A 21,973-nucleotide genomic window follows, 5' to 3' on the forward strand; every position below is an offset into this window, starting at 1 on the left:
CATGTGGCAACTCGGGTCTAGCTCTTGAGCATGCCCGCCAGCCAGCCCAGGTGGGACCTGTCTAGAAGGAGGTCCCAGGAGGCCACCACCCACCTCTTTGTTACTTGGGAGCTGCCTGAGAGTCAGGGATCTGCAGTGGTCACAGCTGTGGTGGGTGTGGTCACCCACAGCTAAAAATGGCCAGACTTTCCTGCTTGGAGAAGCCACCCACCAGTCCCTGAAATAGTTGGGGCCCATGCAGACTTCCTCAGCTGTCTCTCCTGGCAGCACAGGCACAGAAAGCTCTCCTGTGGTTGGTGTGCTAAGGGGACCTCATGGTGACCCAGTCGGGTGCAGGAGTTCTGGTCTTGGCCCAGCTTCAATTCCTGGTATGACATTTGTTTATGCAACAAGGACTGTTGAGCTCCAACTACTGTTCTGGGAGATTAGGAAAGAATCAGGGAAGCAGAGAAGCAGTTTGGAAGGAAGAAGAGAACAGCATTGTGACAAACGCATTCACTCGGAGACTGCTGAGTGACAAGTGCTAGGGGCCAGCACCATGTCCCCTCCTCTGTGTAGTGAGTGGGGGGTTGTGCTGCAGGTCCCTGCAGGCTGAACTCTGGACTGTCCTACCTCCTGCCAGCTCTTTCTGGGAGCCAGGGCCCTGTGGTGCCCTATGTTTATCATGGCTGAACTTTGAAGAGATTGAACGCAAATCTGGATTCAGTCACTTAGTTCTCCTGTTTGTCAAAGGAGATGCGGCAGTGTTCACTTTAGAGAATAGTGGAGAGAATTTGATGACGACATGAAGCCCTTGGTACAGTGTGACATTAACTATTGTTACTGTTACCTGTCACTTGAATGTGACCTCCTTTCTGGCCTCAATTGGTCCTCCCACTTGCTCTCTAAATTAGGCCTTGTTATCCCTTAGACTTTTTTTTATTGTTATTATAAAGATGATGTACAGAGGGGATACAGTTTCATAAGTCAGGTACTGAGTACATTTCTTTTTGGGTAATGTCAACCCATCCCTTGCTCTCTCCTATCCTTTCCTTTTCGTTCTTTTTCCCTTTCTTTTTTTCTTTTTATTCTATCTATCTTGTTTTGTTTGCCAGTTCTGGGGCTTGAACTCAGGGCCTGAGCACCGTCTCTGGCTTCTTTCTGCTCAAGACTTGAGCCACAGCACCACTTCTGGCTTTTTCTATATATGTGGTGCTGAGGAATTGAACCTAGGGCTTCATGTATAGGAGGCTAGCACTTTACCTCTATCTATCTATCTATCTATCTATCTATCTATCTATCTATCTATCTATCTATAATCTCTCTATCTATCTATTTGCCAGTCCTGGGGCTTGAACTCAGAGCCTGAGCACTGCCCTTGGCTTTTTTGCTCATGGCTAGTACTCTACCACTTAACCACAGTGCCACTTCTGGCTTTTTCTATGTATTTGGTGCTGAGGAATCGAACCCAGGACTTCATGTATGTGAGGCAAGCACTCTACCACTAGGCCATATTCCCAGCCCCATCTTTTTTTTCTTTAAAAAAAAAATATTTAGGCTGGAACTAAGACTTGAGCTCAGGGCCTCATGCTATCCCTTACCTTTTTTACTCAAGGCTGATGATGTTCTACCATTTGAGCCATCGCTTCACTTCTGGCCTTTTGCAGGTTAATTGTAGAGAAGAGTCTCATGAACTTTTCTGCCCAGGATGGCTTCAAGCTGTGAACCTCAGACCTCAGCTTCCTAAGTAGCTAGGATTACAGACATGTGTGCCAGGTTTTGAGACAGACTTGCTATGTAGCCCAGGCCAATCTTGAGCTTAAGATCCTCTTGCTTTGACCTCCCACATGCTGGCATAACAGGCATGAGCCACCATGCCCTTTGAAACACTGATGGACATCTGAATTCTCTCTCACCACTTCCTGTAGCAAGCGTCCCCCCCCCCGCCCCCCCCCCACACCGTATGCCTATGTTTTTCCCCTTTCTTTCTTGCTCTTCCACTGCTAGGCTCCACATCTGTTCTCCGTCCAAACCCTGTGCCCGTCTTCTCTCCAGTCTGACAAGGCCTTCCTGGGTGGCCCCAGGAAAACTCGAGGGCATAGTAGATTTTTCTCCAAACAAGAGTAATCTGAAACTGAGGGAATGTTCGAATGGCTTCTCAGGACAGTTTTCTGACCAGTAGCCACTCAGGCCTACTGTGTGTTGGGGCAGATAGCCCACTGCCATCGTGGTCCTGGTGGGCCCGTGGCAGGGACAATGCAGGGAGAAACGGAAGTTGCTATGCCGTTTTGTTCTTGCTCCTTCACCAGAGTGACACCCAGTGTTTTCTGTCCTGCAGACACTACCCCAAGCAATCATTCACCATGGTGGCTGACACTCCGGAAAACCTCCGCCTGAAGCAACAAAGTGAGCTGCAGAGTCAGGTGAGGGGCTGAGGGGAGGGAGGGCTGTTGTAACTCCAATTTGGCAAGCGCTCCTTCCCCTGCGGTTGAGCTCAGAAGGCCCTGCTGAAATCCTAGTGCCTGCCTGCCTGCCTCCCCGCCCCTACCCTGCCTCAGTTACTTCACACTTCCTGCCTTTGGCAAGGGATTAAGAGAGAGCCTGGCTCTCACCTACCTGAAGTGGCTTGGAGGCTGCCTGCCCCAGGAAACCAGGCCCCTGGCCCTGCCTCCTATTACAGAGCAGGAAAGGAGGAGTAGCCATGGACAATCATCCCTGCCTGGGGTGAGCTTCGCCTGCCTTTGGGGGTTGGGGTGGGGCTTCACGAGGATTATAGGATTAAATGACAGAGTACCCTGGGGAATTTGCCAGGTGGGCAAGGTGTCCAGGAATGTTCCATTTGGGTCATGGAAGGATCACTGGGTCCCTTTGATGTGTGGGGCTCCTGCTGCCAGATCTGGTTGTGGTTGCCCTGGGTTCCATTGGGGAGAACCAGCCATAGGCCTCCCGGGCTCCTCCGTGTGCTCTCTCAGGTGCCGCTCCTTGCAGCCCTGTGACAAGGCGGCGTGCTGCTTTCCCACTGTACAGATGAGGCGACCAAGGCTCAGCCACGTGGGGACTTGCTAGGCTCGTGCGAGCAGCAACGATATGAACACCACTAAGTGTCCCGGGCAGTGCCAAGCCCACTACTAGCTCATGGATCCTCAAGGAGGATGTTCAGTGGGGCCTGGAGTTTAGGTTGGCTCAACATTGAGGACATTGTTCCTGGGTTCCCATCCAGTGCTCGAGAACAGTCTCTGGGTTAGCATGGTCATCCCTTCTGCTGCCAAGAACTTGTGTAACTCGATGAGTGCTTTGAGTACCTTCTCATCCTTGGCTCAACTCCAGGGGGTAAATGGAAGGCTTGCTTCCTCAGCGTCATAGGTTGGGACCGGAGGCTGAGAGAGAGAGAGGCACAGGATTTTGATACACACAGAGTTCAGTTAGGCCCTGATCTGTCAGCACCTACGTGTGGTCCCTGGGCCATGCCAGCTCCCTGATGTGGCCTGAGGCTCAGGCCTCCTGTGTGGTTCATGGCTGGTTTACCTCAGCACAGCAAGCCCCTGCCAGCTGAGGACAGTGTGTGGTTGAGCTGGCAGAGAGGATTGGCGACAACCAGCTGCATAGCCCTAACCACTCTCCCCCTGGTGGAGGAACTCCCCCTTCCTGTTCTTGAGGAAAGCCTCTGGGACCAGAGGTGGAGGAGATCAGAGGCTCAGAGGGAGTTGGCAAAAGAGGGAACTACACGATAAAGCATGCCTTATCCCCATTGTACAGAGAGTGACACAGGGGCATGGAGAGGCCATATCACTTGCCCAGAACCTAGTGGCAAAACAGATTTCCAGCTTAGTGGATGCGGCCCCAGTATGCTTTACTCATTACAGTTCTAGCAGGCCCCGTGTCACCAGTCTATAGGATGCGCTAATCACCCACCATACTTATTAGGGGCTTGTTGCCATGTAACACTGTCATCTCTCGCCAGCTATGTGGTCTAAGGCCATTTTTGCCTCTCATAGCCTTTTCTCCTCCCTGGTCAGTGAAATGGGGACAGAGACCCATTTGTGGGGATGCTGGTGACAGAGCCTGATTCTCTGAGCCTGCCTAGTTGAAGATGGTGACTGGTCCTGTTCCTGTGGTTGCCCTTGCCCTTGAAGGGGCAGAGCTGTCAGAGCTGCCTGTGGCTGTCAGGAAGGGAAGGGAAGTGAGAGTGTCCTCTGTCCAGCCAGCCCCACCCCACCAGGGTGTTGGCAGGGTCTCCTTCCAGGGCCCTGTCCTGGGCCTCCTGCAAATGTCTTAGCCTTTCTGTGTCTTTGCACTGCCCCTGCTATTTTGGCTTTGTTTTCCTATGTCTATATTGGGCCTAAAGTGACACTTTGGGTGTCTGGGACACCTCTAGTAGCCTCCCCCAGGGAAAGGGTGTTAACCACAGAACTGTCCAGAAATGACCCTCTGACCGCTCAAAATTGGTAGTTTCCCCAGGCTGAGTGGAGGCAACATTTTGGGGTGGTCCAGGCTCTGGCACTCTACTCCCTCATACAGAAGAGTGGTTCATTTAGCCAGACGTCAGTGGCTCGTGCCTGTTATCCTAGCTATTTAGGAGGCTGAGATCATAGGATCATGATTCACAGCCAGTCCAGGCAGGAAAGTCCATGAGACTCTTTACCTCCAATTACCCGCCAGAAAACCAGAGGTGGAGCTGTGGCTCAAAGTGGTAGAACACCAGCCTTAAGTGCAAAAGCTCAGGGACAGTGCCCAGGCCCTGAGTTCCAGCCTCAGGACCAATACCTTTTGTAGTATTGTGGGAAATGCCACCAAGGGAAGGGCAAGGGAGGACTGTGTAATAAAAAACCCCTCCCCTCTGTCCGGGGACAGAGTTGCCTCTGCTGTCTTGGATTTCTCACAAGCACAGCAGGCATTAGCACACCTGGAAGAGTGACACTCTACTCACCTGCACCAGTGATGACACTCCCAGATCTGTCACCCGCTACCTGTGTGACCCTGGAAAAGTTGTTTAACCACTCTGTGTCAAGGGCCTTCGTGTGGTCATTGGGGCTCACCTCTCTTCAGAGGTGTATGTTATTCAAGTGGCTCTTCTGGGCACAGAGCCAGCTCTCCATAGTTGTTGCCTTTTTACTGTTTTCCTGGAAAGGAAAGGATCGGACCTTTGACCCTTGCTTCTAGCCGTGGCCTTTCCCGTTAATGCTTCTTCTCACTTGTGCCTATCTAATTTAAACACTGCCTGCTTTCTTTTTCTTTATAAGAAGGGGGAAGGTTACATAATATATAGGCTTGGCAAATACTAAGCCTATAAAAGTAGAAATGGTTAGTAGTATATTTTTCTCAGTATATTTTAAGTCATAATCTTTTCTAACTCCTTCCTTCCTCCTCATTCCTTCTTCTCTCTCTCTCTCTCTTTTTTTTTTTTTGCTTTCTCCCTTCTTGTCCTCCTCCTCCTCTTTCTTTTTAGATAGAGTCTTCCTGTGTAGTCTAGGCTAACCTTGGACTTGTCAGCCTCCTGCGTCAGCCTCCTGATTGTTGGGGAAATAGGCTTGCAATGCCAGGCTGGCTTATCTTTCTTACGCTGATCAGCAGAGCAAGTATTTGTCAAATTATGTTGCCTTGTTTGTTTGGAGATGATGTGTCCACATTCAGTTCATTTATATTCATCCAACATGCATTGATTTGGACTTACTATTTGCTGGAATAGTGATGAACGAGACAAGATGGAGATCTAGGGAGAATGACTAAGAACCCACATCTAAAAAGTAGTTTTATGGTCAGTGGTTTACTGAACATTTGGTTTGGTGCCTTAGGCGTCAGTCCTAGCCCAACTGTGGGGAGTTGCCAGGGTGGGAGGCCCTGGTACTCACTGGGGACAGATTCTTCCAGCCAAAGTGTTGAGATGTACTCCAGCCCAGCTGATACCCAGGCCCAGTGGCCTTCAGCAGGCCCTTCCCACGGGTGGGGGGAGGGGGGAAGCTGTCCCAGAAGAAGCTGGTGGAAGGGCTCTGGGCCACTGCTCCTATTCCTGGTCCTGTCCTTAACCGCTGGCATCCCTTCTAGACCTCTGGCTACCCTCCTGCCCTCAGTGAGTCTTTCTCACCTCAGTTCTCCAATGAGGCCCTACAAGTGTCATACATAGGGTCCCTATTCCAGAGCAGAGATCAGCTGGTCTGCTGGGGACAGCAAAACAGGCAGAACTCCCCGGCCCCGCCCCAAGACCCAGGCCCAAGGCTCTCAGGCTCACCAGGGGGAAATGAATTATCCTTTCCCAGCAGGGAGTGGGAGGCCCTTCCCAGCCTGGGAACCTGCTGATGTAATTGCAGTGTCACCATGGTGATTGTAACCTTGGATTAGGGGCCTGACCCTTGCAAAGCCAGGAAACAGGAGGGAGTGGGGTTGGCTATGGTTCAGCACATTAACGTTGACAGAGCACTTTCAGTCACCCTCACCCGTGAGCACCCACCACACTTCTCTCAAAGCCTCTGTCTGCTTCATTGACACCCCCTCCCTACTTTACAGATGTGGAAACTGAGGCCCAAGACCAGTCAGTATAAATGGAAAACAGCCTGTCATTCCCAGTTCCCTCTAGCTCTATGGTCTTTTTTAGTAGCAGGATTTTTCCTGCTTTTTCTCTCTTTTTGCTGGTACTAAGGCTATACTACTCTTTAGATTTTTCACTCTAGGCTGGTGTTCTACCATTTGAGACACACCTCTTTTTGGTAATTGGTTGGAGGGAGATAACATCCTCACCAACTTTCCTACCCAGACTGGTTTCCAACCATCGTGAGTCTCAGATCTCAGCCTCCTGAATAACTAGGATTCCAGGTGTGAGCCACCAGTGCCTGGAATACAAGATCAGGAGATGCCCTGATGTGGGTAGCCTTGTCCTATGGGTCCTCGAGGTGCCAACAGCTCAGAGCTGTGGGTGACTCCAGACCTGGGAGCTTGCCTGGGCTTCTCGTCCTGGAAACTGCCCAAGTCCTGGTCCGAATGTCCTGGGCTGACCCCTGGGATCCCCCCATGGAGGAAATCCACACAGCTGGTGAGGCTAGGAACAGATGGCTGCTGGGGGAGGGGGGTAACGGTGCATTTCTGAAGCCCAGGGATGGTTCCTCGTCCCAGGAGTATTTCCCAAAATACTGTTCTATTCTTCAGAATCCCCAGGAGAGGACAAGCTGTTCCTCAGTTATCTATGCTTGCAGTATCAGGGAAGTCCTTTCTGATATCTGACTTGAATTCTTTAGAAGAGGAGGGGGTGGTAGGAACAGCCTGGAACTAAGACCCTCTATTCTGAATTGCTGTTTTTCCCACATGAGTGTCCTCCCCTCCGGTGGCAATGGCCTCAGAAGCCAGCCTGGCAGGCTCCAGGAAGCTGCCAGGGCCTGTCAGAGGCTCATTGACAGAGCCTTCCCTGTGGCTGGCTCACCACCCTCCTTTCTGGGCATCCACTTTATCCATTTGGCACAGCTCTCCCTCCTCCCCCAGGCTTCTGGTGGGCAGGGCTACATCCTGGCTGGGCGGAGGGCTGGGAAGTTCTTGGAACCTTGGCAAGAACTTTCTGGCTTTTTAAAAAAAACGCCTGTATGTATTTATTTAGTTGTACAAAGAGGTTTCAATTCCATATGTCAGGCTAGGTGTACAGCACGTCTTGATCAGTGTCACCTCTTCCATCCTCCCTCATTCCGCCCCCCCCCCCCCCACCAACCTCAAGTTGCCAGCTCAAAACTAGAGCCTTCTTATACCTACAGGCAGGATGGGGGATCTGGGGGTGAAAAAAATTAGGAGACAGGCAGATGAGGACTTGGTGTTTTAGGGTGTGTGCATGTGTACACAAGCCAGTGCTGGGGCTTGAACTCAGAGCCTGGGCTCTATCCCTTAGCTTTTCCACTCGAGGCTGGCACTTTTATCACTTGAGCCACAGCTCCACTCCCAGGTTTTTTTGATGGTTAATTGGAGATAAAAGTCTCACCGACTTTCCTGCCCAGTCTGGCATTGTTGAACCACGATCCTCAGATCTCAGCCTTCTGAGTAGGTAGGATTGCAGGTGGGAGCCACCAGTGCCCTACAGCGACTTACATCTTGGCGGCTCTGGTCATTTGCTAGTAAGTTACATGATTTTGGCTGGAGACTTTAATTCTTTTTTTTTTTTTTTTTTTTGCCAGTCCTGGGGCTTGGACTCAGGGCCTGAGCACTGTCCCTGGCTTCTTTTTGCTCAAGGCTAGCCCTCTGCCACTTGAGCCACAGCGCCACTTCTGGCCATTTTCTATATATGTGGCGCTGGGGAATCGAACCCTGGGTTTCATGTATACAAGGCAAGCACTCTTGCCACTAGGCCATATTTCCAGCCCGAGACTTTAATTCTTGATGACTCAGTTTCCTTATCAGTAAAATGGGACAGAGTGTGTGCATATATAGATTTGAATGATAGGGTTCCTGTAGGCACTTGGCACTGGGCCTGCCACTCAGAGTACACTGATAAATACCCTGGGTCAAGCCTTCTGCTTTGTGTTGTGAATTTCTAGCCAAGAGGTTTCTCCTGGCCCCTGTTTCCATCTTCTGATCCAGTTCCTCTTCCTCCCTCTCGGCCCCTAGGTGCGCTACAAGGAGGAGTTTGAGAAAAGCAAGGGGAAAGGCTTCAGCGTGGTGGCAGACACACCTGAGCTGCAGAGAATCAAGAAGACCCAGGACCAGATCAGCAACGTGAGCTCCTATCCCCTGCTGTGGTGACCACACTGGCCCCTCCCTGCTAGACTGGCTAACCTCCTCACTGTCTTGTGTGTGGGGGGAGGGGTTGGCTGGCTCAACTAAGCAGAGGAAAGGGGAAAGCTGGGGTCCCCAGATGTCTTCTTCCTGTGCATTTCTGCCTTGAAGGGGTTGTCCTTGCAGAGGGTGGCACAGGAACTCTGTACTCAATCACTCCCACTCTCTGAGGCTGGTTTTCTTTTTCTCTGGATATGGTGTGTGTCGGGGGTCCATGCTAGACATTTCATCTTAGCACAGAGGTGAAAACTGGGGGTTTGGGGAGGGAGGGAGGCCTCCCGGCTGCTGCTCTGCTGCTAGGTGCTGGTTCGGCACAGTCACTTCCGCCCTCCCTGGCCAGCCTCCCACCCTGGCTTGCTCTTCCTTCCTGTGTGAAAACCCTGGCTGGCTTTGCCTGCTGACTCTGGCCCTAAGCCGGCCACCAGTGCCTCGCTGTGTCTGGGGGTGTGTGGGGTGCGGGGCGTGGGGAATGGGCGGAAGAGTGCTCACCCCCATCCTCACCATAGCAGCTAGGGCCAGAGAGCAAGCAGCAGTTTCCTTTTTGGTGTGGTTCTGGGCGAGTGGGGGCCTGATGTGGGGCACATGGAAGTAGGGTGCCTCTGTGAGCCACAACCACAGAATGTGCTCAGAAGCCCATGCACAGAGCTGCAGGATGCACGCCGGGACGCCGAGGACCTAGAGATGGGGTAGGCTTGCATTTGTGTTAGTGTCTATAGAAGGAAGGGGGTGATGACTAGCCCTGACCCACACTGTGCTCTGCGTCCCTTCCCCTCCATGCCTCCACCTGGTTTCCTTGGCAGGGAGTTTCTACAAGTTGGTGGGCCAGGCCTCCCGGGGGCTGTAACCACGGGTCAAGGGGATATCAGAAGGGTAGGACAGCCTGCAGAATCAGTCATGCCAGGACAGTGACGTTTAGGCTGACTTCTGATTGTACTAAGAAACAGTTGTGGTGCAACGCCTGTAATCTCAGCCCTGAGAATCTGGAGCAAGAGGACCTCAAGTTCAAAGTGAGCTTCGGTTACACAGGGAGACTATGTGTGTCTGTGTGTGCTGTTTTGCTCAAGGCTAGCATTCTACCACTAGCGTCACCCTGCTTGTGGGCTTTTTGTTTTTTTGTTTTTTTTTTTTTTTGAGATAAGAGTCTCATGGCCTTTCTGACCCAGCTGGCTTTGAATTGTGATCCTCAGATCTCAGTTTCCCAAGTAGCTAGGATTACAGGCGTGAGACACTAGTGCCCTGCTGACCTGAGACAGGAAGGAAGGAAGGAAGGAAGGAAGGAAGAAAGGGAAGGTGGGAGGAAAGGGAAAAGAAAGAACAAATGAAAGAAAGAGGAAGGAAGGAAGCAAGTGAGCTATGGACATGTAGTTTGATATTAGAGGTTTGATGAAAGGAGTCCTTCCTTTGGGCTGGGCTGTCTGGCCCACGGTTTGGGGGCTTCCCTCCTGGGTTCGAACCTTCAGAGGGCTGGGTCTGTCTGAGAGCTCTCAATAGGATGGGGGAGGGGACGGGGCATGACCTTGGACCCTTGGGGAAAACCTGGAATGGCTCATGAAGCTGGCATCTGTGGCTTTTTATTGTGAAAGCTCTTCCTTGTCTTTCTTCTTTGTTTGCTCCCTGCCCTTACTGCCAGCCCAGCAACACATTCATTCATTGCTTCATCCTATGAGTTTTAGAGGAGGAAGGAGACAAGCAAGCCCAGGGATCCTTCCCCGTCTCCCTATTTGGAAGGCTTCCAGAATACTCCATACCCAGCCTATTTCACCTCCTCCACTGCCACCTGCCTCTCCCCCCCCTCCCCATTGTCAGAGGTGTTAATGTCACAGGAGTCCTAGTTAACAAAAAACTCACTGTGGCCAGACTGCCACCCCAAGGAGATAACCATCTTATGGCCAGCCTCAGAGCTGCAATTAGCTGATTGTCCTCAGCCTCTGCTGGGGGAGGCGCCTTGAACCTGACCTGGCGGCTGGCGGCTGCAGCTGTAACTGCGGCCTGTGAAGTGTGACCACAAGCTGGAAGACTCCTTTTTGCTTTTAATGAATGCAATTAAAGTCTGTCTGGCAACATATGAAACAAGTCAGAATAAATACCCTGTAGTCAGGACTTAGAGCAAAAGCAGCCTCCTTTTCTCCCCCATGCCACCTGAAATAGCCTCTGTGTGTGTGTGTGTGTGTGTGTGTGTGTGTGTGTGTGTGTGTTGTCTGTAATGTGGAAAATCTACCCCTTCCTCCCCCAGGTGGACTCTGAGTGCTCACTGAAGTTTGAGATCTATTCCTTAAACTCCACAAACAAAAGCTTCACCAACCCTTAAGTCAGGACTTCAGACGTTGGCTCTGCCCCAGAACCACCCCACCCCCCACCCCCGGAAACGTTAAGTCACCTTCAGGACTGGGGCTACGTAGTGCCAGCCTCCAGAAGACCTTTGGGAAAGATAGTGTCAGGAGTCAGCCCTTGGGTTTTGTTTCCTGTATGTGGCTTGTCCCTTCCCAGATTAGCACCAAATGATGGGTGGTTGTTTCTAAAGGTCAGACTGTCCTGTAGAGATGAAGATTTGCCTTCCCTGCAAGAGTAGGCTGCAGACAGGGGGTTTTAGCAGCCAGAACTGTTGAAAAACAAGTGTCTAGCAGCAGTGTGCGTGGTGGGAGAGTTGCTTTGGCTGTACACAACCTGTTCTCTGTTGTGTGAATAACAATGATATTACTGTCCAAAGGCAAACATGTCTACTTTCTATGTTGTGACTAAAGAAGGGTCAGAGAGACTCGGTGAGCAGATCAGAGGTAGAAGGAATGCATGCTTAGCTTGTGCAAGCTCATAAGTGTGGCCCCCTGCACTTTCCCTGAGAGAGTGAAGGGCTATAAAGTTTGACTGAAGCTGGGCACCAATGGCTCAGGCCTCTAATCCTCGCTACTCAGGAGGCCGAGACCTGAGGATTGCAGTTCAAAGCCAGTCTGGGCATAAAAGTCCCTGTGAGACTGTTCTCTCTGATTCACCACTCAAAAAACTGGAACTGGAGTTGTGGCTCAGAGTGGTAGAGCAACTAGCCTAGAGCAAAAAGAGCTCAGGGACAGCGCCCAGTCCCTGAGTTCTAGCCCCACAACTGAAAATAAATCAAATTTGACTGAAATTGTCCATTGTGGAATAATAAAATTTCATAGGAAGTCTTCAGGAGAAATCCTTGTAAGTCATGTATTTGTGGCAATGCTAAATGCATCTAAAAGGCTGAGAGGCTGGGCGCTGTGTTGTGCATTCAGGCTGTGTGTTCCCCATGCTGGCATTTGATCATGAGCGCTAAAGGCTTGCTTTATTTATTTATTTATTTATTTATTTATTTATTTATTTATTTATTTATTGCCAGTCCTGAGGCTTGAACTCTGGGCCTGGGCACTGTCTTTGAGCTTTTTTTTTTGCTCAAGGCTAGCACTCTACCACTTGAGCCACAGCACCACTTCCAGCCTTTTCTGTGTATGTGGTGCTGAGGAATTGAACCCAGGGCTTCATGCATGCGAGGCAAGCACTCTACCACTAGGCCACATTCCCAGCCCCTGTCTTTACTTGCTTACATTTACTTATGTGTTGATTTTCTTGTATGTAGCTTGGCATTTCTGTTGGGGATCAAACCCAGGGTCTTTCCCTTGCTAAGTGTGTGCTCCACCATTGAGCTATGCCCTGAGGCCCAACTTAATACCCCCCCTTTTTTTCTGAACTTTAACATATAGTATCACATGCAAATCAAGAAATAGAACAAGCCATCCTAGCTACTCAGGAGATCTGAGGATCATGGTTCAAAGCTAGCCTGGCAGGAAAAGTCCATGAGCCTCTTACCTCCAATTGACCACCAGAAAACCGGAAGCAGTGCTGTTGCTCAAGTGGTAGAGCGCTAGCCTTGAGCTGAAGAGCTCAGGGGCAGCTTCCAGGCCCAGAGTTCAAGCCCCATGACCAACCGAAAAACAAAACAAAACAAAATAAAGAAAAGCCAGAGTGGAGCTGTAGCTTAAGTAGTAAGGCGCAAAAAATAAAAATAAATAAAAAGAATAAAACATTTTAAGTTGTGCAAGCAAGCAGTATTGCATGGAAGTTGAGATCTAAGGCTTCGATGTTAGCACTAGATTCTGACTTAGGTGCTCACCTCCTCAGACTTGGCTTCCTCATTGGTAAGGTGGGGGTGAGAATGGTAATGCGATTCTTGGGCTGGCTAAGGAAAGGAGTAACACATGTAAGGCTACAAAAACTAGGATTTCAGCAAATGGGAGACATTATTGTCTAGGAAAGAGAGGGAGAAAAAAAAAGAGCCTGGCACGTGAGTTGCTTGTTCCATTCAAAGCCTGATCTTCCTTCCTTGGCCCTGATGCAGAATCATGCGGGGAGGGATGTGTGGATAGTCAGACTTTTATTTTCCACCACAATCAGGAAGCAGGTGCTTCAGAAAGCAGAAGTTGAGCCAGCAGAGCTTTGGAGGGGACTCTACCTCGTCATATGGAGGTCTGGCCAGTAGATAGATGCCAGGCAGAATGGGGAGGGTACCTAGGCTCTGACTCCATGAGCACTTAAGAGCTCATGGCACAATTGGAGTGTGGCCTTACATGGCACCCAGGCTAGTTTACATACTGGGGCTTTGCTGATGCCTCAGCTCAGCCTCACGAACGGCTCTGAGACAAGCAGAAAGAAATGTGCTGGGAGCAGGAGCAGCCGGGCCTTTAGAGGCCGCAATTGTTTCCTTGCCTATTTGTTTAAACCTATAGGAGGGCCGGCACAGTACTGCCAGGTTCCTCTTTTGCCGGGGAGGAAGAGGAGGTGTAGACCGGCAGGCTTCCACTGGGACTGTGGGCACATGGACGTGGGGAGCCTGCTCTCTGAAAAGGGCCTGTGTCGCCTGCACTGGCCCTTGTGTTAGCAACTTCTGCTGCTTCTGAGCAGTGAAAGCTCTTTTGTGGAAGTTATTTTCCTCTGATTCCCACTTTCCTTCTCTGTAAAGTGTCTGGGACTGACCTTTAGGGTCATCAGAGTCCAGGTAACGTGTGAGGAGCTTTAATGACCTTCGGGTGCAGGGCTATGTAAATGTGGAGGCTGTGGATATTGAGGGAGAGGATGTCTTGTGTTCAGGCTGCCTCTATCAGCTGCCTGGGTCTCCAGTCCCTAATTTCTTAACACATTTATCCACAGGTGGCAGTTTGCATTTATGTGTGATACTAGGGTTTTTGCCTGTTGGATTTCTGATCTGCTGCTGGAGTAGTTTTGCTTTATGGTTTTATTTGCTGGCTAATTGGAGGATAAAAGGCTCATCCATTCATCTGCTCTGACTGGCTTGGAACCTCGATCCTCAGATCTCAGTCTTCTGAGTAGCTAGAATTATAGACATGAGCCACTGGTGCCTGGCACATAACAAGTGTATAAGGAATGAGATGGATTCCACCCGCTGCTTGTGGAAATACACACGTGGCCACACCTGCTTTCAGAACAGGTCTTCAGGACTATCCAAGCAGCTGCCATCATGACCTCATAGATCAGGAAACTGGAGCCTAGAGGGAAAGGGACACTCCCGAGGTAAACAAGGGAATGAGCCAGGAGTGGAGGGCCAGCAGCTCATGGTGAAGGGCTGGCTTACAGGACAGGGATTGGGGGCAGAACTTGGCCTTGGGGCAGAGGAGGAGCTGCCGCCCCCCTCCTGTCTCCTCCCCAGAGCCTCCATCTCCCCTTCACCAGTGCACATGGCCATACCAGAGAGGGCTGTCACCCAGGATAACTGGGCCCTGTGCCAGGAACACCTGCCCTGCAGGCCACCTGTCCGGCACCCCCAGACCCCAGCACGGACATCTGTTCCCCCACCTCCACACTCAGCCCCCTCTCCCCCACTGGTTCTTGGGATCAGGCCTCATTTCACTAACAAAAAGTAAACAAGGGAAACCACCCCAGGACAACAGTCGGAAGGGCAGCTGTCTGTGAATGTGGAGGCTCAGGAACAGAGGAGGGGTCCAGGGTCCGCTCCTGTGCCCCTCCAGGGCCAGGGTCACCAGGGGAGTGAGACTTGGGAGAGTCACGTCTTCCCCTCTGTGGACACCTCACCCCTGGGGAGCTTTTTCATTAGGATTTGGGGGTCCAAAGGCTTTCACTCTCACCAGGCATAGGGGCCACAGATTTTGCCGTTTGGGGTGTGGGTCTCTGGCTTTGGTCATAAAAGGAACTAACAGGATGGGGGGAAAGAGGGACCATTCCAACTCCAAAAAAGTGAGCCATCCTCTGCCTCTAGTCCGGGCTTTAGTAAATAACCATTATTTAGCCTTGGAAGCCACACAGGTGTTCCCATTTACAGCGCTTTGTTCTGCCTGGCAAAGGGCAACTGGCCCCTTGTGTGCCATGAATGTCAAGGAGGAGAGATGGCAGCAGCTCCTCTGTGGGGAGTGGCTGGCCCAGGAGGCTGCTGGGGGCCCCCACAGCTTGTCCCACCCTGCTGGCCGGGACACGGGGTCAGGTGTTCCTCCCTCTTGCTCCAGGAAACAGTCATCTTTGCCCTGCTCCTTGCTGTGTCCTCTACTCACCATTTCCCAGGATCCGGAAAGGGCAGGGCAGGATCCTGGTGAATGGGAAGTAAGAGCCACCTCTTGGCAGGTGCCTGAGGCCTGCCTGGCCTCTTGGGATGGGACTGTCCCACTTTCCTCATTGCCCCTGGGGGTGAGGACAGGCTGTTCACTCTGTCACCCAGTCACTTCCTCCTCAGCCCCAGGCCAGCCCTGCGGCCACAGAACACTTACACCCTGCGTCTTAGCCCCTCCTCCCGGCTGATCTCATCCTCAGCTTCCTCTGTGTAGGAGCGGTGGGAAAGTCCCCGTGAGGGTACCAGAAGAGAACTTTAGAACTTCTGTGTCTCATTTTTAAGAATTAATATTGTGTGTATTACCATATATGTTCTGTATTTGTGAAGTGTCTTGGTAAAATATATGTGATTTCAGGGTGGATGCTCTAGTGGGTGTCAACACGGGAATAGACAGCCAGTCTCTAGGCAGGCAGGGGGCAGCAAACTCATTCTGTCAGCTACCCCAAACGTGGTATTAAACACCAAGCCCAGTGCCCAGTAGCTAGGGCTCAGGCAGCAGGAGTTGGCACGGTGCTTGTTGAGTCTGTGCCATAGACACACACAATAACTCATGTTTGTCTGATGCTTTCATTCTCGTGGTTCTCTGATGGTGACATCATCTCACTACAGCCTCTAGTGCAGCTCAAAGGCTACCAATATTTTATTTTGTGTTTATTTTATGTTCTTTCATTTATTTATTTTGGTGCTAGTGCTTGGACTTGAACTTGGGGGCCTTGAGCCCTCATTTGGCTCCTTTTGCTCAAGGCTGGCATGTTTTCTGCTTGAGCTGGCTTCTCACTTGGCTCCTCGCATCTCAGCCTCTTGAGTATCTCTGATCACAGGAATGAGCTGCCAGCACCTGGCTCAGATGTCCCATTTTAGAGGTAGAAACTAAGGCTTGTTGAGGCTAAGTCTCCTGTTCAAAAATGTGCATCACGGGCTGGGGATATGGCCTAGTGGCAAGAGTGCTTGCCTTGTATACATGAGGCCCTGGGTTCAATTCCCCAGCACCACATATACAGAAAACGGCCAGAAGCGGCGCTGTGGCTCAAGTGGCAGAGTGCTAGCCTTGAGCGGGAAGAAGCCAGGGACAGTGCTCAGGCCCTGAGTCCAAGGCCCAGGACTGGCCAAAAAAAAAAAAATGTACATCACATCAGTGCTCTGTCTTTGCAGAGTCCTCTAGGGGACTGTTCCCATCCTGAGATCCCCCCCCTCCTCTTTCTCCCTTTTCTCAGCCCCCCGCCCTCCCCCCAAGTCATGTATCTCACCATGTTGCCTAGACTGGCCTTGAACTTGTGGCTTGTCTCCCCCAGTAAGTGGAAGCATTGGTGCTCGCCACTGTGCCTATCTTACGTGACCCCAGGAAGGGAGTGGTGGGTTTGGGGTGGGGAGGGACCCTTCACCTGGCACTTCTGCCCTGCAGATCAAATACCATGAGGAGTTTGAGAAGAGCCGCATGGGCCCCAGTGGGGGCGAGGGGCTGGAACCCGAGCGCCGGGACTGCCAGGACAGCAGCAGCTACCGGCGGCCCCAGGAGCAGCAGCAACCACCACACCACATCCCAACCAGTGCCCCGGGTGAGTGTCAGCCCGGGGAGATGCAGGACGGGAGGTCAGACTGCTGTCACATTAGGAAGGAGGTTGGAGAGCCAGTCCCAGGCATGCATGTGTGGTGTGCGTACTTTCAGAGAGCTGGTTCGCTCCCCCCCAACCCCCCCCCCAGACCATATCAGAGTCAAGGGCTTGAACTCTGGGCTCCAGCCTTGCGCTGGGCAGAGGGCAGGACACTCCTTCCCAACCCACCCGTGACCCGCACGACAAGGCACAGGCCCTAGCTGTAGAGCTCACGGCGATGCGCACACACGAACACATAAGCATGGGCCACGGGCCTTGGAGAGCAGAGATTGTGTCCTGTAAGAGGAAGCAGGTGGTTAGATTGGACCAGACATCTTCTGATGTTTTTATTCGCCTCCCTCCCAGCTTACCAGCAGCCCCAGCCGCAGCAGGTGACCCCATCCTACGGGGGCTACAAGGAGCCTGCAGCCCCAGTCTCCATACAGCGCAGCGCCCCCGGCGGGGGTGGGGTGAGTACCTGGCTGGAGAGAGAGAGAGACCCTGGAGGTGGGAGGTGCGTGGGTGACAGGGGGGCTCAGCCTCACCCAGGAAGCGTGGAGTAGCTGAGTCTGACTGGGATTCGGGTCCTGTGTTCTAGTCCAGGGTATACTTTATGTTAGTCATGCCGCCACTCGGTCTCCCTGCCTGCGCACAGATGAAGCACCTTCTAGACCTGGACCTTGTTCTCCTGTTTTTCATGACAGTGACCCCACTTTGTCCTTCACGTCTTGGCACGTCCTTACCTCCAAAGGCCCTTCCCAAACTAAGCCATAGCAAGTGGATCTCCCTTGACATTTTTCTGTCCCCTCTGGTTCACTCCAGAGCACTTTCTCCAATTTGAAGAGTTATTTGACCAGGCATGGTGGTATGCTCATATAATTCCAGTCCTTGGAAGTCTGAGGCAGAAAGATATTAAGTCTGAGGCCAACCTGGGTCAAGCCTGGGAAGCAGTGATGCGTAGTGAAACCCTGTCTCCAAAATAAAACAAAACAAGGGATATGATGGCTCAAGCCTACAGTCCTTGCTGTTGGGGGTCGTGGGGGAGAGATCGGCAGAAGGCAGCCCAGGCAGCGGCCGGGCAGGGGGAACCATACCTGTCATCCTCAGCAACTCAAGGAAGTGCAAGGATCGCAGTACAGGCTGCTCCAGGAGACCCTACTGTGCATCCATACACAGACTGGTCATAGGTATCGGGCGGTTGGGCGTGGACGGGAAGAGCGCGGGGCACGGGCTGGACTGGCGGCGCGCTGCACCTCCACCCACACGGCCGGCATCACGCTGGCGCCGCCTCCGCTTCCACCCCTAGAAGACCGTTGCGGATTAGCTTAGCGTACAGACCGGAACAGCTGCTGCCCTCAGCTCAGACTAGGTTCCACATCCTCCTCCTTGGTTTTCTTTTTAAATAGCTCCTTTGTAAAATTGTCCTAATCTTTCCTAGCTTTTAACTATTAAGAACTCTTCTCTCTGTAGCCCAGAAGGGTCACTGTATTCTGTATGAATGCATGGCATGAGACAACTAATTTAGAGTCTTTTAGAAATAAAGTTTGCATTAACTATAAAACAAAACAAAACAAAAAGGAAGAAACAAGGAAATTCAGAGCAAAGCTCAGCACGCTTCCTCACACGCCCCAATGTCTTGGCTCATTGTTCCCCTGAACCCTGCCGGGGGTGGGGGTGGCTAGAGTTAGAAATAAGGGGGGTGGGGGGATGCTGACCGTCTCCCCCTGCCCGCAGAAGCGGTACCGTGCGGTGTATGACTACAGCGCCGCGGACGAGGACGAGGTCTCCTTCCAGGACGGAGACACCATCGTCAACGTGCAGCAGATCGACGATGGCTGGATGTATGGGACCGTGGAGCGCACGGGCGACACGGGCATGCTGCCGGCCAACTACGTGGAGGCCATCTGAGCCCCGCGGCCCCCTCCCTCCATCTTCAGCGCATTCCACCGCATCGCATCCCTCCGGGGGCCTCACCCGCCCACCCTTCAGTGTCTCTTTTTTTTAAGATCGGCGACAGCTTGTTTATTCCTACCCCTTCTCCAGCTTCTTTTGCCAATCGAAGCCTTGTTCTGCCACTTTCTCGGGTTCTTTCATCTAGTAGGTTCCCCCCCCCCCCACTCTACTGACTTCTTTGTTTCTCTCTGGATAGAATAGGCAGGGTACCCTGGTAGGGCTGGGGCCTGGTCAGGAAATGTGTGGGCTCCTAGCCTCACTGCCCCTCTCTCTTACCGTCCTGCCCAGCTCCTCAACCCAGACATTCCAGGGCTGGGGTGAGCCCCAGCCCCCCACCCGACCCCCCCCCCCCCAGGCTCCGAAGCAGAACTCTGCACATTCCCCTGAGATGGGGCTGGGAGGCTCTGTTGTTATGTGGGGACCTGTGTAATAGGCTTGGCCTCTCTTCCTCAAAGAGGGGGCTCCCTGGCCCGCCTCCGGGGCAACGGAAGAATAGAGTTCCCACTTTGGAGATGAATTCCTGCCCCTATGTGTGCTCCTGCTTGGGCCCACACAGACCTGTGGTGGGCACAGCTGGGGCCAGGTTCTTCTCCTTTCTTCATTTTGGGGCCAGGCACAGAACACAGGGAAGTGGTGTGCGCCCCCGCAGCTCCGCTCGCTGCCCCCACCTCCAGCGATGGCGTCTCAGTCGCCTCCCAGGCTGGAAGCCATATCCCAAAGGGATAGAGGATGTGGCTGCCTGTGGCGAGGATCCCGGTTCAGCTGGGCCTCTCCTTGTGGGGAGACATCTCAGCCTCCCATGCCCTTCAACCCTCTGCCCAGTGCCAGACAGTCTTGGAACTGTGCCTAGCCAGGAGGGGGCCAATGGGGACCCAAGCAAGACTGCAGGTGTCTGTGATGAGGGTGAATAGGTGAGAATGAAAAGGCAGGTGTGTCTGGGCTTTGTGGACAGACAGACAGAAAGCCACCTCTCCCTTTATCCTTTGCAGGCAAGGTGCTGTGCGGAAGTTAGGGCTGGTTCTGGGCTGGGCGGGGCCTATGGCTGAGCTGTAGGCATTTTCTCTTCCCTATCTTTAGACCTAGAGTTGCAGGGTTAGGGTACCTGAAGGACCTGGGTCCCTCATGCCATGGTGCCTCACTTAGGGCTTTCCCATCTCACTTCCATAAAGCCCCCCTTGTAGCCAGGAAGAGGGTCCCAGGGTTACAAAACTGGAAGCACTGACTCTGGGCTGAGAGAGGGACAGATGGTGCTATGTCCGTCTGGGGACAAGGATAGCCTGTGCTTGGCTTTCCTCATCTCTCATGTTTTCTTGTCACCCCTAAGGTCTCCCTCTCCCCTCTTCACCCCGAGTCCAACTCTAGTACCTTCCAGGTGAGGCCTGGGCCGGAAGGGCGTGGCCTATTCTGCCATTTCATCCTAGCAGCCCTACAAATGGCTTGTCAGTCCACCTGGGAATACTCCCTCAATGCCACCAGTTGAGGAAATGGCCTTGGGAGGAATTCCTGCCTGAAATGTCTCTTTTCCTTTCAGGCCCTGGCTGAGGTCAGGACAGGTAGAATATTCTACTGGGGTATTGCAGGGTGTGGGGGGTGGGGAGTGAGGGCAGCTGATGCCTTGGGTGACGCAGTTGTCCCCATGGCACCGATCCATTCCATTTTCTCTTGATCTCAAAGCACAATGCGGGTCTGGGGGGGACAGGTCCGGGAAAAGCCCCAGGCTGGACAACCTGAAGTTGAGAGGATCCTGAACCCATGTGGGAGGAGCCATGTCCCGTTTCCACTCAGCTGACCCCCTGCCAGAACAGGGCAAGCCAGTTGTTCCCTCTATTCTTCCCATCCTAAAATGGGGAGATGCCTTCTCCCACTCCCCCATATCCAGAGAGGAGGGGCCGTCACACTGGTGCTGAGGGACGCAGGGCTGCTGGAGTCCACGTTCCTTTCCAGAACCATCCACCCCTACAAGACCACAGAGCCCCGAGGGCTAGGCTGAGCCCTTGGTCTCTGCCTCCCCTCAGTCTCATCGCAGAAGAGAAGACACCTCAGCTAGAATGTGAACTTAATTTTTGTGGACCAATCCTCCAGTGCAAGAAGTCCAATGGCGAGAAGCATGGGTTCTCCCAGGAGACACTGCTTCCTGCCTGCCCCACCCCTCCCTCCAGGGAAAACTTTTATTGCTTAGTTTCTGCCTTTTCCCCTTCACATATGCACTTTTGGGCCCCTTTTTTTTTTTTTAATATATATAGCTGGAAAACAAAAGGAAACAATGTACCATCCCCAGAAGCCTGTATTTAAAAAGAAATAGACGTGACCCTGTGAAAATGGCCTCTGTCCAAACATTTCATCCATGTGTGTATGTGTGTGTGTGCGTGTGTGTGTGGGTGCGTGTGTGAGAAGCTACCCACTCATCTTTTATACGGGGTTGTCTTTCCTTGGTCTGTTTGATCCCCGCCCTTGTGAGCTTGTGCTTGGGATCAGATCTTTCTGGCCTGTTATGACTCTGAACATTGACTTGAACCACACCTGAATCTTTTTCCTGGTGACTCAAATAAAAGTCTAATTTTTACCTGCAGACTTGGCTTCCTCTTTGGCTCTGAGGCGCTCTTGGGTTTGCATGTCCTGTCTGCCTGGGGGGAGGACATTGACCTGTTGCTCTCTGAGAGCCATACAGAGAAGGACACAGTCAGAGCCAAAGGGCAGCTTCCTGTCCTCTAGGCCCTGACACCTTCCTCTTGGTTGCAAACTTTACCCTAGCCTGCTGCTGGCTTCTCCATTCTTCCTCTACCCAGCCCCTGGTGACACCCCTAGATCCCAGATTGACATTCCTGGACTCAATCTTTTCCTTGATGCCACACTTCTAAAGTGAAATGTCCTTCACTGCCTGGTGCATTGGGGCAGATGATGAAGCTCCATCATCATGAACTCCCTAGAACCTGGCTAGGGTTCAGCTCAGAGCTACTAATTACACCCTTGAGCCAGACCTGCCTGTGCCCACAACAGGGCAGGTAATAGAAGCTCCATGCCTACTTGATCTGTGAAATGACAGCTCTGGGCCAGCATTCACTGTACCAATGTGACTTCCTGTTTCTCCTCTTCCTATCTTCCTAGCAGCTCTGGGAGGGAA

At 52.2% G+C, this 21,973-nt stretch overlaps 1 protein-coding gene across 1 annotated transcript in view; it reads left to right on the forward strand.

The window, feature by feature from the left end:
- The window catches only part of Lasp1 (LIM and SH3 protein 1), a 37,137-nt gene extending 15,716 nt beyond the window's left edge, over positions 1–21,421 (forward strand). Inside the window, exons 3-7 of the mRNA XM_048365418.1 lie at positions 2,318–2,402; positions 8,554–8,661; positions 16,710–16,863; positions 17,266–17,369; positions 18,634–21,421. Of these exons, the coding sequence (XP_048221375.1) occupies positions 2,318–2,402; positions 8,554–8,661; positions 16,710–16,863; positions 17,266–17,369; positions 18,634–18,807 (625 nt within the window). The 3' untranslated portion in view covers positions 18,808–21,421. The remainder of the gene's footprint in view (positions 1–2,317; positions 2,403–8,553; positions 8,662–16,709; positions 16,864–17,265; positions 17,370–18,633) is intronic.
- The last annotated feature ends 552 nt before the right edge of the window (positions 21,422–21,973 follow it).

Source organism: Perognathus longimembris, chromosome 17 (assembly GCF_023159225.1).
Source record: "Perognathus longimembris pacificus isolate PPM17 chromosome 17, ASM2315922v1, whole genome shotgun sequence".
Lineage (NCBI taxonomy): Eukaryota > Metazoa > Chordata > Mammalia > Rodentia > Heteromyidae > Perognathus > Perognathus longimembris.